General features: G+C 35.7%; 1 protein-coding gene across 6 annotated transcripts in view; it reads right to left on the bottom strand.

The window, feature by feature from the left end:
• Positions 1-15,006, bottom strand: part of ZDHHC21 (zinc finger DHHC-type palmitoyltransferase 21) — a 75,124-nt gene that overhangs the window by 19,483 nt on the left and 40,635 nt on the right. For all 6 annotated transcript variants that reach the window (XM_012453503.2, XM_012453508.2, XM_012453504.2 and 3 more), the window contains one exon: positions 9,764-9,880. In XM_012453503.2, coding sequence (XP_012308926.1) covers positions 9,764-9,880 — 117 coding nt within the window. The remainder of the gene's footprint in view (positions 1-9,763; positions 9,881-15,006) is intronic.

Below are 15,006 nucleotides of genomic sequence, written 5' to 3'. Positions count from 1 at the left end.
TTGTATATCTTCATAGGAGCTCTTGAGTGACTTGGTACATTGTCAATAAGCAGTAATATTATGAAAGAAACATTTTTCTGAGCAGTAGGTCTCAAAAGTGGACTTAAAATATTCAGCAAACCAGGCTGTAAACAGATGTGGCTGTCACTTATGCTTTGTTTTTCCATTTCTAGGGCAAAGGCAGAGTAGATTTAGCATAACTCTTAGGAGCCTAGGATTTTGGGAATGGCAAATAAGCACTGGCTTCAACTTACAGTCACCAGTTGCATTAGCCCCTAACAAGAGAGTTAGCCTGTCCTGTCCTTTGAAGGTCTGAAGCCAGGCATTGACTTTTCCTCTGTAGCTACAAAAGTCCTATATGGCATCTTCTTCCAATAGAAGGCTGTTTTGTGTACACTGAACATCTGTGGTTTTGTATAGCCACCTTCATTAATTATCTTAGATCTTTTGGATAATTTGCTGCAACTTCTACATCAGCACTTGCTACTTCACCTTGCATTTTTTATGTTATGGAAATGTCTTATTTCCTTGAGCCTTAAGAACAAACTTCTGCTAGCTTCCAACTTTTCTTCTGCAGCTTCCTCACTTTTCTCAGCCTTCATAAAACTGAAGAGAGAGTCAGGGCCTTACTCTGGATTAGCCTTGGTTTAATGGAATGTTGTGGCTTGTGTGATCTTCTAACCAGACCACCAAAACTTTCTCCATATCAACAATAAGGCAGCTTCACTTTCTATCATTTGTATGTTCTCTGAAGTAGCATTTTAAATTTCCTTCAAAAACTTTTCCTTTGCATTCACAACTTGGCTATTTGGCACAAGAGGGACAGTTTTTGGCCTATCTCAGCTTTTGACATGCCTCTCTCATGAAGTTTTAATTATTTGTAGCTTTTGATTTAAAATGAGACATTCAACTCGTCTTTTAATTTGAATACATAGAGGCCACCATAGGGTTGTTATTTGGCCTAATTTCAATATTATTGTATCTTAGGGAATAGCAAGGCCCAAATAAGAAAGAGAGAGGAATGGCTAGTGAATGTAGCAGTCAGAACATGCACAACATTTACCAATTAAGTTTGCCATTTATATTGGTGCAGTCTGTGGTGCACCAAAATAATTACAATAATAACATCAAAGATCACTGAACATAGATCGTAACAGATATAATAATCATGAACACGTTTGAAATACTATGAGAATTACCAAACTGTGGCACAGAAACAACAGATGAGCACACACTGTTGGAAATATTGTACTGAAAAACCTACTCAATGCATGGTTGCCACAAACCTTAAACTAGTTTAAAAAAAACAATGCTATCTCTTGACCTTGTGATTCACCCACCTCCTGGCCAACATGGTGGAACCCCATCTCTACTAAAAATACAAAAAATTTGCCAGGCATGGTGGCACATGCCTGTAATCCCAGCCACTTGGGTGGCTGAGGCAGGAGAATTGCTTGAACCCAGGAGACGGAGGTTGCAGTGAGCCAAGATTGTGCCATTGCACTCCAACCTGGGCAACAAGAGCAAAACTCAGTCTCAAAAAAAAAACACTATCTACAAAACACAATACAGCAAGTATGCCTGTATGGCATATATATTTAAATTAAATGTTTTTTACTGAATATATTCTCACATTCTCTTAGTTATATTTTCACTTTATTAATAGTGTCTTTTGAAGCACAAAAGTTTGACTTCTTATTGTCTCAATTTATCTATCTTTTTCTTTGATAGTGTATGCTTTTTGTGTCACATCTAAGATACCATTGCTTTATCAAAGGTCAACAAAATTTACTCCTGCATTTTCAGTAAAAAAAAAAAAGCATAAAAAATGTATCAAAACTACTATCAAGCAACAATAATTAAGAAAGTATGGTACTGACATAAAGATATCTCTGTTATAAAGATAGATATACAGATAAAATAGAGTTAAGAGTCCAGAAAACAACCAATTAATTTTCAACAAAGGTGTCAACACTATTCAGTGACAGAAAGAATTGTCTTTTCAAGAAACGGGCTGGGACAACTAGATATCTACATGTAAAAGAATGAAGATGCACTCCTACTTCACACTATGTACAAAAATTAACTCAAAATGAATCACAGTACTAAATGTTAAGAGCTAAAACAATAAAACCCTTAGAAGAAAATGCTGGAGTGAATTTTGTTGACCTTTGATAAGGCAATGATATCTTAGATGTGACACAAAAAGCATACACTATCAAAGAAAAAAATAGATAAATTGAGACAATAAAAAGTATAAACTTTTGTGCTTCAAAAGACACTATTAATAAAGTGAAAATATAACTAAGAGAATGTGAGAATATTTGCAAATCACATATTTGCAAATTATATATCTGAAAAAGGACTTATATCTAAAATATATAAATAACTTTTCTAACTCAACAGTAAAATGGCAACCCAATTAAAACATGGTCAAAGGATTTCTCCTTTCAAAGAAGATACACAAATCTTTCTATCTTCTATCTTCTTTCAAAGAAGATACGCAATCGACAAAAAGCATATAAAAAAAAAAGATACTCAACCTCATTAGTTCATCAGAGAAATGCAAATTAAAACCATGAGGAGGTACTACTTCAAAACCACTAGGATGGCAACCATTTTTAAAGACAGGTAATAACGATTGTCACCAAGGCTGTAGAGGAATCAACCCTTAAATACCACTAGTGGGAATGCAAAATGGTACAGCAACTTTAGAAAACAGTGGCAATTCTTTAAAAGTTAAATGCAGTTTCCATTAGACTCAGCAATTCCACTTCTATATACCCCAGAGGAATGAAAATGTTATGTCCACCAAAAACTTGTAGGTGGTGTTCAAGATAGCTGACTAGAAACATCTGGTACTCACCTCCTCCACAAAGAACCACAGTAGTGAGTAGATAATCACACATAAAATATGTCATCTAAGAGAGAACACTGGAATTCAACAGAGAAATGACTGGAAACACCATCCTAAAGCAAGGACTGAGAGGAAAGCAAGGCAGCCTGGTTAGCCAGAACTGGCTGGGAGCATGGAGAAGGTCCCCAGTGCAGGAAAACGATGAGTAAGTGACCCCCAATGGCCAACATTCCCACTGCAGACTCCTGCATCCTAGCTAGAGGAAAGCCCCTAGACCCTCTCAAATCTCAAGACTAACACAGGGAGCTGCCTGGAGAATGTATGAAGGCACTGCTCCAGAGAGGAAGCTCATACTGGGTCCTACACAGCCTTTGAGCCCTAAGCAGCTCCAGGAAGGTATCATATTAAGATTCCAGCCCCACCAGACTGTATCCTGCCAGGGAGCCCAACAGCCCCTGCATCTCCACGTTTCTGGAGGCCCACTGATATTCCCTGCCCATAGCCACTGGGGAATGGCTGCTACCACCAAGGCTGAAGCATAAACCATTGGCAAAGACCCTGCTGACAATAAGCATAAGAAAAGCAGCAAATCCAGGGTGCATTTTCACATGCACAAGGACAAACCCCTGCCCACAGTAGCCATTGGGGGGTGGCACTGCCAGGCTGAAGTACAAGCAAAGTGTGCAATCCCCAGCCCACTGCATACAGCTGCAGCCACTGAAAGCAATCCAGTAGCAGGGCCGCAGTGGATACTAGCCCCACCCAAATATTTTACCCTGGGCCTGGAGATGACCTCACCACTGCCTACCACAGCCAGCGGGTGAATGTACCATCAGGAAACCTGAGGCTAGGTCTGTCCATCCTCAAACTCCAGTACCCAAACACACTGTCCAGGAGCCTGGGGACCATCCTCAGCACAGTCCACTATTGTTGGCACCTGAACATTCCTCTCATGCGCCTGAGGTCAGGCCCACCCAGACTGCTGCTACTACCACCATAGCTGGCACCCACACATGCCACCTGTGGGTCTGAGGGGTGGCCCACCCAGCCCATCACTGATACTGTCAACACCTGTGCAAAACACTTAGGAGCCAGAGGTTTGTTCTGCCAATACTATTGCCATCACCCAAGACATGCCCATTTCCCAGGACTCAAGAACCTGTCCACCTGCCCAGCTGATTACTGCCACTATCTGCACCTGAACAAGCCACCGAAAGGCCCAATAATCGGTCTGCATGGACCTGCTAACAGCAGTGCCAATACCACCCTGGTGCCCAAAAACAGGCCCACTTGCTGCTGCCACCACTAAGCACCAGGGACAGGCCCACCTGGCAACCCAGTCCCTAGCAAAATTTCACTACAGCATCCACTAACAACCACACCCTAAGCCACTGAGGAAATCACAGATACCACTGATGCTGTTTATAGCCAAAGAAATCATACAGCAACCATAATACTGCACATTCCTAGAATCAAAACCGAAGGGCCCTACCTAACCAACACAACAGATACATCTTCAGGAAAAAGTCCTCTCCTACAAAAGTAAATTCAAAAAATTAGAAGAAACACCTGTTACAACAGATGCACAGATACAACATAAGGACACAAGAAACATAAAAAAGCAAGGAAATATGGCACTCCAAAGAAATACAGTAATTATCCAATAAAACATTACAATCAAAAAGAAATCTATGAAATCCAAGAAAAATAATTCAAAATAATATTAAAGAAGCTCACTGAGAGATAAAGAGAAAACAGAAAATATGAAGCAATCAGAAAAACAATTGGAGCTCTGAATGAGAAATTTACTAAACAAATACATATAAAAAAGCACCAAACAGAAACTGAAGAATTCATTAAATGAAGCACAAACTATATTTCAAAGTTTCAATAACAGAACAGATCAAGGAGAAGAAAGAATTTCACGACTTGAAGACAGGTATTTTCAAATAACCCAGAAAAAAAAGAAAAAAAGCATTTAAAAAAATAAAGCCTATGTGACATATTGAACACCATAAAGTGACCAAATAATTTTTAGTGTCCCAGAAGACAAAGGGAAAACAAAAAACCTACAAAATCTACTTAAGGATATAACAGCTGAAAACTTCTCAAGTCTAGCAAGTGATCTAGACATCTAGGTATAGGAAGCTAAGGGATCCCTAAACCGATACAATGCAAAAAGGTCTCCTCTGGTACATCACAATCAAACTATAAAAAGTCAAAGACAAAGAGAGAACTGTAAAAACAGCAAGAAAAAAGCATCAAGTCACATATAAGGGAATCTCCATCAGACAAACAGTGGATTTTTCTGGAGAAACTGTATAGGCCAGGAGAAAATGGGATAAATATTCAAAGTGCAGAAAGAAAAACACTTTCAGACAAAAATACTATTTCCAGCAAAATTATCCTTCATAAATAAAGGAAAAAGGCAGGTGATAACAAGCAAAAGCTGAGGGACTTTATCACCACTAGACTGGTCCTACAAGAAATGCTTAAGAGAGTCCTATACTTGGAAACAAAAGGATGATAGCTACCATTACAAAAACACATGGAAGTATAAAACCCACTCTTGGGAGGTTGAGGCACAAGAATTGCTTGAACCCGAGAGATAGAGGTTGCAGTGAGCCAAGGTAACACTACTGCACTCTAGCCTAGGCAACACAGCAAGACTCTATCTCAACTTTTATTTATAAAAAATAAATTTAAGGCTGGGCAAGGTGGCTCATACCTGTAATCATAGCACTTTGGGAGGTCAAGGTGGGTGGATCATGAGGTCAAGAGATCAAGACCATCCTGGCCAACATGGTGAAACCCCGTTTCTACTAAAAATACAAAAATTAGCTGGACGTGGTGGCATGCGCCTGTAGTCCCAGCTACCTGGGCGGCTGAGGCAGGAGTATTGCTTGAACCCCAGAAGCAGAGGTTGCAGTGAGCCGAGATCACGCCACTGCACTCCAGCCTGGCGCCTGGCGACAGAGCGAGACTTTGTCTCAAAAATAAATAAATAAATAAATTTAAGATCCACTGGTGGAGCCAACACACAAATAAGGAAGAGGAAGAACTCTAATGTTACCATTAAAGAAAACCACCAAACCACAATAATAAACAATAAAAGAGAGAAAAAGGTACAAAGGATATATAAAACAATCAGAAATCAATGAAATGACAGGAGTAAGCCCTCACATATCAATAATAATCTTTAGAAAATGGATTAAACTCTGCATTTAAAACATATAGACTTTCTGAATGGACTAAAAAAACAAACTAACATAACACAACAATATGCTGCCTACAAGACACTCATCTCACCTGTAAAGACACATATACACTAAAAGTAAAGGGACAGAAAAAGATACTCCATGCAAACAGAAACCAAAAGTAAGCTGGAATGGTTAGCCATACTTATATCAGATATACAGACTTTAAGTTAAAAATAGTAAAAAGTGACGAAGAAGGCCATTATATGACAGTGGGATCAATTCAGCATGAAGATATAACAACTCTAAATATGCACCCAACACCAGAGCACTCAGATATATAAACCAACTTTTAGATTTAAAGGGAAAGATGGGCTCTAATAAAATAATAGTTGAGGACTTGGACACAGGATTCTCTCCAGTAAAAAACTTAACAAAGAAACATCAGATTTAAACTGCTCTCTAGACCAACTGGACCTAACAGATATTTACAAAACATTTCATCCAACAGCTGCGGAATACACATTGTTCTCATCAGCAAATGGAACATTTTCCAAGACAGACCATAGGTTAGGACACATAACAAGTCTCAAAAAACATGAAAAATATATATATATATTGTATCAAGTATCTTCTCAGACCACAGCGGAATAAAACTAAAAATCTGTAACAAGAGGAACTTTGGAAACTATACAAATACATGGAAGTTAAGTAACATGCTTCTGAACAACCATTGGGCCAAGGAAGAAACTAAGTAGGAAATCAAACACTTTCTTGAAACAAATGAAAACAAAACATACCAAAACCTATGGACTACAACAAAAGCAATGCTAGGAGGGAAGTTTACAGTAATAAATGCCTATATCAAAACGGTAGAAAGATTTCAAGTCAACAGTCTAATGATGCACTTCAAGGAACCAGAAAAGCAAGAACAAATCAAACCCAAAATTAGTAGAAGAAATAATGAAGATCAGATTAGAAGTAAAAGAAAAAGAGACTTAAAAATATGCAAAGAAGCAACAAGACAAAAAGTTGGTGTTTTGAAAAGATAAACAAGTGAATAAACCACTTTCAAGACTAATCAAGAAGAAAGTAGACCCATGTAAATAAAATTAGAAATGAAAAAGGAGACATTACAGCTGATACAACTGAAATACAAAAGATCATCAAAGATTACCACAAACAACCATATATCAACAAACTGAAAAACCTAGAGTAAAAGATAATTACTGGACACATACAACCTACCAAGATCGAATTGGGTAGAAACAGAAAACCTGCACAAACCAATAAAAATTAATAATATCAAAGTAGTAATAAAAAGTCTCCCAACAAACAAAAGTTCTGGACCCGGACAGCTTCACTGCCAATTCCATCAACTTTTAAATTAAGTAGAACTAACACCAATTCTCCTCAAACTATTTCAAAAAATTGAAGAGGAAGGAATTGGAACTCTCAACAAACTTAGAAGAAAAATACTACAACACAATACAGGCCACCTATGGCCTTTTGTGTTGATGATATTATCTTATATCAAGAAAAACCTAAAGGCTCTACCAAAAAGCTCTTCAATCTGATAAATTCAGTAAAGTCACAGGATACAAAATCAGCATATGAAAATCAGTAAATCAGTAGTGTTTCTATATACCAATAATGAACCAGCTGAGAAAGAAATAAAATACACAATCCCATTTACAATAGCTCCAAAAACAACAACACTGTAAGAATAAATTTAACCAAGGAGGTAAAAGATCCCTATAAGGAAAACTGCAAAGCACTCGTGAAAGAAATTAGAGGAGGAGACAAATAAAGGAAAGATATCCCATGATCATGGATCAGAAGAATTATTATTGTTAAATGACCATACTCCCCAAAGCAATCTACAGATTCAATGTAATCACTATCAAAGTACCAACGTCATTTTTCACACAATTAGAGAAAATAATCCTAAAATTTGTATAAAGTCAAAAAAGGGCCCGAATAGTCAAAGCAAGCCTAAGCAAAAAGGACAATGCTGGAGGCATCACATTGCCTGACTTCAAAATATATTATGAGGCTATAGTAACCACAACAGCATGGTGCTGGTATAAAAGCAGACACACAGACCAAAGGAACAGAATAGAGAATCCAGAAATAAATTCACATATTTATAGCCAACTGATTTTTGATAAAGGCATCAAGAACATACATTGACAAAAGAACACTCTTTTCAATAAATGGGAAGTGCTGGGAAAATTGGATATCCATATGCATAAAAATGAAGAACGAAACTGGACCCCATCTCTCACCATATACAGAAACAAACTCAAGATATATTAAAGACTTAAACATAAAACCTACAACTGCCAAAGTACTAGAATGATACTTAGGAAAAATATTTCGGGACATTGGTCTAGATGAAAATTTTAGGGTTAAGACCTCAAAAGTGCTGACAACAAATACAGACAAATGGGACTATATTAAATTAAAAAGCTGTATAGTAAACAATGAACAGAAAGAAGAGACAACTTGTAGAATAAGAGAAAACTATTTGCTTGACACGGGACTATATCCAGAATATACAAGGAATTCAACTTAACAATAAAAAAAAATGATACCATTAAGAAGTGGGCAAAGGACATGAATACACCTATTTCAAAAGAAGATATACAAATAGTCAACAGGTATATGAAAAGTACTCACCATCATTAATCAACAGGGAAATGCAAGTCAAAACCACAAAAAGAAATCATCTTATCTAAGTTAGAACAGCTTTTATTAAAAGGACAAAAAGTAACAGATGCTGGCAAACATGCAGAGAAAAGAGAACTTGTACACTGTTGGTAGGAATGCAAATTAGTAAAATCACTAAGGAAAACAATACAGAGAATTCTCAAAAAACTAAAAATAGAACTACCATAAGATCCAGCAATCCACTACTGGGTATTTATCCAAAGGAAAGAAAAAAATCAGTATTATCAAAGGGATATCTGCACTTACATGTTTATCACAGCACTATTCACAATAGCAAGGATACGAAATCAACTTAAGTTTCTATCGACAGATGACTGGATTTTTAAAAATTGGTACATATACACAATGGAATAATACTATCAGCCATAAAAAGAATGAAATTCTGTCATTTGCAGAGACATGGATGGAACTGGAGGTCATTATGCTAAGTGAAACAAACCAGACACAGAAAGACAAATACCATATTTTATCACTCATATAGTTAATGGTTATAAACATACAGTTAAAAGAAATAAGTTATAATGCTTAGTAGCACAGTAGGGTGACTACAGTCAGCAACACTGTATATTTTAAAGTAACTAGTAGAGAGGACTTGAAATGTTCATAACATACAGAAATGATAAATACTCAAGGTGATGGAGACTCCAAATACTCTGATTTGATAATTATATATTATATGCATGTAACAAATACTTCTATGTACCCCATAAATATGTAAGATATTGTGTATTAATAAAAACTACAAATATGATGCCTACAGTCATATAAAAATACTATTTTGTTAATTTTTAAAATCAGGATACAAAATTGTATGTACTTTGTACCTGATCACTTTAAAATCGCATAGGCATATGAAAGTATTAAAAAGCATGGGTAATTTTCTCCTTTGATTTCTAAACGTCTATAACTTTTAGAATTACATTCAGAATTAGGTAATACACTCGTAAATGTTACTTTACATTAAAAATATACTTACTGTGATGATGCCAATTAGTTGAGTGTAAAAGAGTCCAGTTATTCCAGCTAACATAGTAATGCCCATAAAGGCAGCTAGTCTCATTATGGCCAATTCATGTCTAACAACAAAGAGGTCCTATAAAGGAAAATAAAAAGAAAGCCTTAAAAACAATTCAGAGTTGCTTATGTTGCTTACAGTTGCAATAATAATCAAGAATTGAGCCATAACACATCTTCCTTATTATCTTAAAAGAACTGTCTCTCCCTCTTTTAAACTTGTTCTATTTAAATCAATGTATAAATACTTGAAAATTTCAAAAATAGGTATTTTAATTTACAATAGCAAGCTGAAAAATATAGAAATTTACTCCTCTATTGCATCAAAACTCCTCTATCTTAGAATTGCAAGTTAGCCTTGTTTGTTTTTTGAACCTATTTTAGCCAAAAAGAAAAAAAAAGAAAGAAAAAGAAACACAAAACAAACACAGATGGCTGTACAATCTTTGGTCTACACAATGAATTTTATTATTTTTCTGCTAAAAAGTTTGCATACACAAGCATGATTCATATTATTAAAGTTCAAGTGACCAAGAGATCTAGAAATTATTAACATAGTCAAAATGAAGGTAAATCATATATAATAGGATCATAAGAACAGCTCTCTTCAAGCCTACTTCATTCATTCTTCCATCCAGTCATCCAACCACCACTGTCAAGCACTGTGTTATACAACAGAAATGTATAAATGATAAAAATATGATCCATGCCTTCAAGAAGTACAGAGTTTATTCAGAAAGAGAGCCCAACTTTGCAAAACTCCAAAACAATATGATTTATTCTATAACAGTGATACATGCAGAGTACTGTAGAAACATAAAAGAATGCCTAGATTGAAGGGAGGAATTGAAATGCTGTGAGTGAAAGGCAGGTCTTCTGGCTCAGAGATTGAAAATGAGAGTCCTGAAAGTAAACCAAAGATATTGTGGTAGGAGGACAGGAAAACGAGAAGCATTTCATTCACCCTCACTGTTACCAACCAACCACACTAGAGGAAGGAGAGAGAACTAGAGAACTGAGATTTCTCCTGGAAACCTGCTCTTGCTAAGATGTGGAATAAAACCACCACAGAAAATAAAAGCACCACGTGGATGGGAAGGACACCCAAACACAACCATCCACATGCTTTCTTTTATACTGATTCATGTTAAGGATTAAAGTATCCTAATAGCAACTTCAAAAACAGAAAGGCCACCAGAGGATAGTATGCTTGCTTGAAACAAAAGAACTGTTACTTTTCTGTGTGTATACTCAGGTAAAAATCTGATTCCACATCCACATTACTAATTCATTAGTCTAGAGAAACTTAGAATTCAGCAAGACACTTAAAACATTATGTAGCAGATAAATATTAGGCAATAATTTCAAAACTTCAGTAAAAAGAACCCAATTCAGAATCCTTATAAAACATAAAACCTAAATGATAGACCCGTGGATGATATTAAAAATTAATTAAATTCTACATTAATGCTATTTAAAAACACAAATTTGTTTCAATATAATTGATACATTAAACAACAGTTGACCACAGCAATAATTGTTTCTTATGCATGATTTTATCTGTGAAAAAAATCCTAAACGCAAAAAATTGTATCCAGATGAACCAAAATATGCAGGAATATACAAAACACACTCACCCGTTAATCATCTACCAGCCACCTCAGTTTATCTTCCATGCTATTAGCCACACCCACTCACATCTACTATTACAACTTTCCCTCCAATTTCACAGACCCTCCTTCCATCACTTCACAATAATTCACATTCTGCAACCTTCCTGATGCTCACTTCCATAAGAAAACTTCAGGTCTTTTTCCAGGTAAAGTGCCATGTTTATCATAGTATGATTTCTTAATCATTTAACATTTATAAAAGACTGCTGCTGTTTTTATTAGGTTCCTATCCTCTTAAGTGTCACAGACAAAGTTTCTGAGTGCTGTGCCCCCCTTCCCTGAGTAAGCCCTGTGGTTTTAATGCATGGTTTTACAGAGTGAAGTGATTTTTAGGAATGCACATATTGCATTATAGCAGAGCTTACTGTACTAAAATTACCATCTATGACCAACTAAAATCTAACCACTCTTCTCCCAGTGAAAAGATTTTAAAATAATTTTTGGCCAACTACAATTTATAAATGTCAAGGATGGAGATGAGACTAAAAGATCTACTTATAATATTATATTTATTCATTTGGGTATACATTTATATTTAAAGTATTTATGTAAAATACAGTAGTAAAAAACTTTAATCTAGAAATTGCTTTTTATCACTTTTACATTTTCAAAAAAACAACTGTATTCCAAGTTCACACATGCATAATTAACATCATCAGCACTAAATCCATATTTTGAGTCACTTAACACTGTTCTCTAGAGTACATCTTTACTTCTGTCTTAGATTTTTTTAGATTTAACACTTTTTGAATCCAAAAATTGGCTTTAAAATTTTTATCCAAATCACAGGAACCCATTTGCTATCCCAGATCTTTACTACATAATCAGTGTTATGGGTCCCCAACATTCATATGTTGAAGCCCTAACCCCTATACCTCAGAATGTGACTGTAGTTGGAGACAAGGCCTTTAAAGCAGTGACTAAAATAAAATGAAGCCCTTAGAACGGGCACTAACCCAATCTGACTGGTGTCCTTATAGGAGGAGGAAATTTGGACACGGTAAAGACACCAGGGATGTTCCCAGAGGAAAGACTATGTGAGGACAGAGAGAAGGTGGTTATCTGCAAGCCAAAGACAGAGGTGTCAGGATAAAACAAACTTGCTGACATCCTGATCTTGGCATTGTAGCCTCCAGAATGTGAGAAAATGAATTTCTGTTGTTTAAGCAACCCAGTTTGTTATATTTTGTTAAGGCAGGCCTAGCAAACTAATATAATCAATAAATGTATTTATTGTTTACATTTCTTCCATTTTTGTTAAGAAATGTGCTTATATGCAGATAAATTCATAAAACATATGTTCAGTTTAAAGAAAAGTAACACTGGGCCAGGCACAGTGGCTCACGCCTGTAATCCCAGCACTTTGGGAAGCCGAGGCGGGTGGATCACCTGAGGTCAGGAGTTCGAGACCAGCCTGGCCAACCCAGTGAAACTCTGTCTCTACTAAAAAAAAAAAAAAATACAAAACTAGCTGGGCATGGTAGCGCATGTGTGTAGTCCCAGCTACTAGGGTGGCTGAGGCAAGAGGATCACTTGAACCCAGGAGGCGGAGGTTGTAGTGAGCTGAGATTGTGCCACTGCACTCCAGCTTGGGCAACAGAGTGAGACTCTGTCTCAAAAAAAGAAAAAAGAAAGAAAGAAAAGAAAAGTAACACTATCCTCTCAAGACTTAGAACATCTGAAACCAAGCAGAGGCTCCTATATATTCCTTCCCCATTGCTAGCTCTCCCTTATCCTAACCCAAAATAAAGGTTACTAACTGTTCTTCATACATTTTGGATATGGTTATGTTTCAGTTGCATATTGCAAATATCTTCTGCTGCTCTGAGACTACCTGTTCACTCTCTTTATGGCATCTTTTTATAAACTCAACTTTTAATTTTAAGTAGTCCAATGTATCAATCTTTTTCTTTAGTGCTTTTTATATCCCATTTAAGAAATCTTTCCTGATGCTAAAGTAATAATGGCATTCTCCTAAATTATCTTGTAAAGCTTTTTAAAAGTTTTATAAGTTTTGCCTTTCACATTTAGGTCACTAATTCACATAGAATTATTATTTAATTTTTTTGTGCACAGTAAAAAATAGAGATCTGAATTTACTTTTCATATATGAATATTCAACTGTTCCAGAATGATTTTTAAAAAGCTGTCATTTCTTCTGTGATCTGAGAGTAAGTATCCACACGTGCATGGGCTCTCTATTCCCTTGGTTTGTTTCTCCCTATAACAGTGACAAATGTCTTAGTTATTACGGCTTTGTAAAAAGTCCCAATACCTGGTAGGCCATGTCATCTGATCTTATTCTTTTGCAAGAATGTCTTGATTATTCCAGGTAATTTGTATTTGCATAAAACTTTTAAAGTTAGATTTTCAAGTTACAACACATACTCAGGCATACATTCACATATAATATATTCTCTCCATTATCTTTCATTAAAATTCTCCTAAAGGCCTTGCACTTTCTTTGTCAGATTTAATTCAGTAATTTCCGGTTTTTTGATTCTATTATAAATGGCATTTGCTATTAATTTCATTGTCTAAAGTTTTGTGAGCATATAAAAACAGAACTGATTTTTTAAAATATTGTTTCATAGTCACTTTTTTTATACTTTCTTAAAAACCCAAAGAATCTATAGATAAATCATTTACACAATTATACCATCTATGTGTAATGACAATTTTATTTCATTTAGCAGTTGTACCTTTTCTTTCTTTCTCTTGTCTTACTACATTGGCTAGAATTTCTAGTGCTATGTTTAATAGTAACAATGGTGATAGTGGGCATCAATGCCTTGTGCCCCAAACCTGGAGGGAAGAAGTCAACATTTCATCTTAGCATACTACAGTTGGTTGATATTGTGTTTTTTTGTTCAAGGGGGTGGGGGAGAAAGACCATTTATCCGATTAAGAAAGTTCTCCTAGTTCTAGTTTACTAAGAGTGTGTAACATGAATAAATGCCGAATTTTATCTTTGTCTTCACACAATGAGATGCTCATTTGAATTTTTTTTCCTAATCTGTTAATGTGATAAAATATACTGACTGATTTTCTAGTGCAAAAACAACCTTTCATTCCTAGGATAAACTCAACTTGGTCAGTAGAGTTTAACCACACTAAGTTTGCTAATATTTGTTTAAAAGTTGTTCCTCTATGTTCTTAATCAGATTAGTCTAAATTTTCTTTTTTTCTTTTATTTTCATTGATAGGCTAAGTATTTAAGACATACTATACACATAAAATGAGCTGAGGAGTATCCCCTCTTTTTCTGTTTTGAAAGAATTTATGTAAGATAGACATTATTGTTTCCTTACATGTTTGATACAGTGAGAACTCAATAGTAAACCTGTATATATTCTTTGCAGAAAAGTTTTTACTAATCATAGAAATGTATATGTTTCTAACTTCTTCTTAAAGCAATTCTTCTCTTGAAGCTGTACCATGTTTGCAGACGGGGAAACTCAATAAAGATGTCAACTATATAAAACTGATCTACAGAATTAATACAATCCTAATAAAAGGTCTCCCACCAGTA

This window comes from Aotus nancymaae, unplaced genomic scaffold (genome assembly GCF_030222135.1).
Source record: "Aotus nancymaae isolate 86718 unplaced genomic scaffold, 86718_ANA_hifiasm-v0.15.2.pri h1tg000003l, whole genome shotgun sequence".
In the NCBI taxonomy this organism is placed as follows: domain Eukaryota; kingdom Metazoa; phylum Chordata; class Mammalia; order Primates; family Aotidae; genus Aotus; species Aotus nancymaae.
Note: the sequence above shows the minus strand (reverse complement) of the source record. Positions and strands in the feature narration are given on the sequence as shown.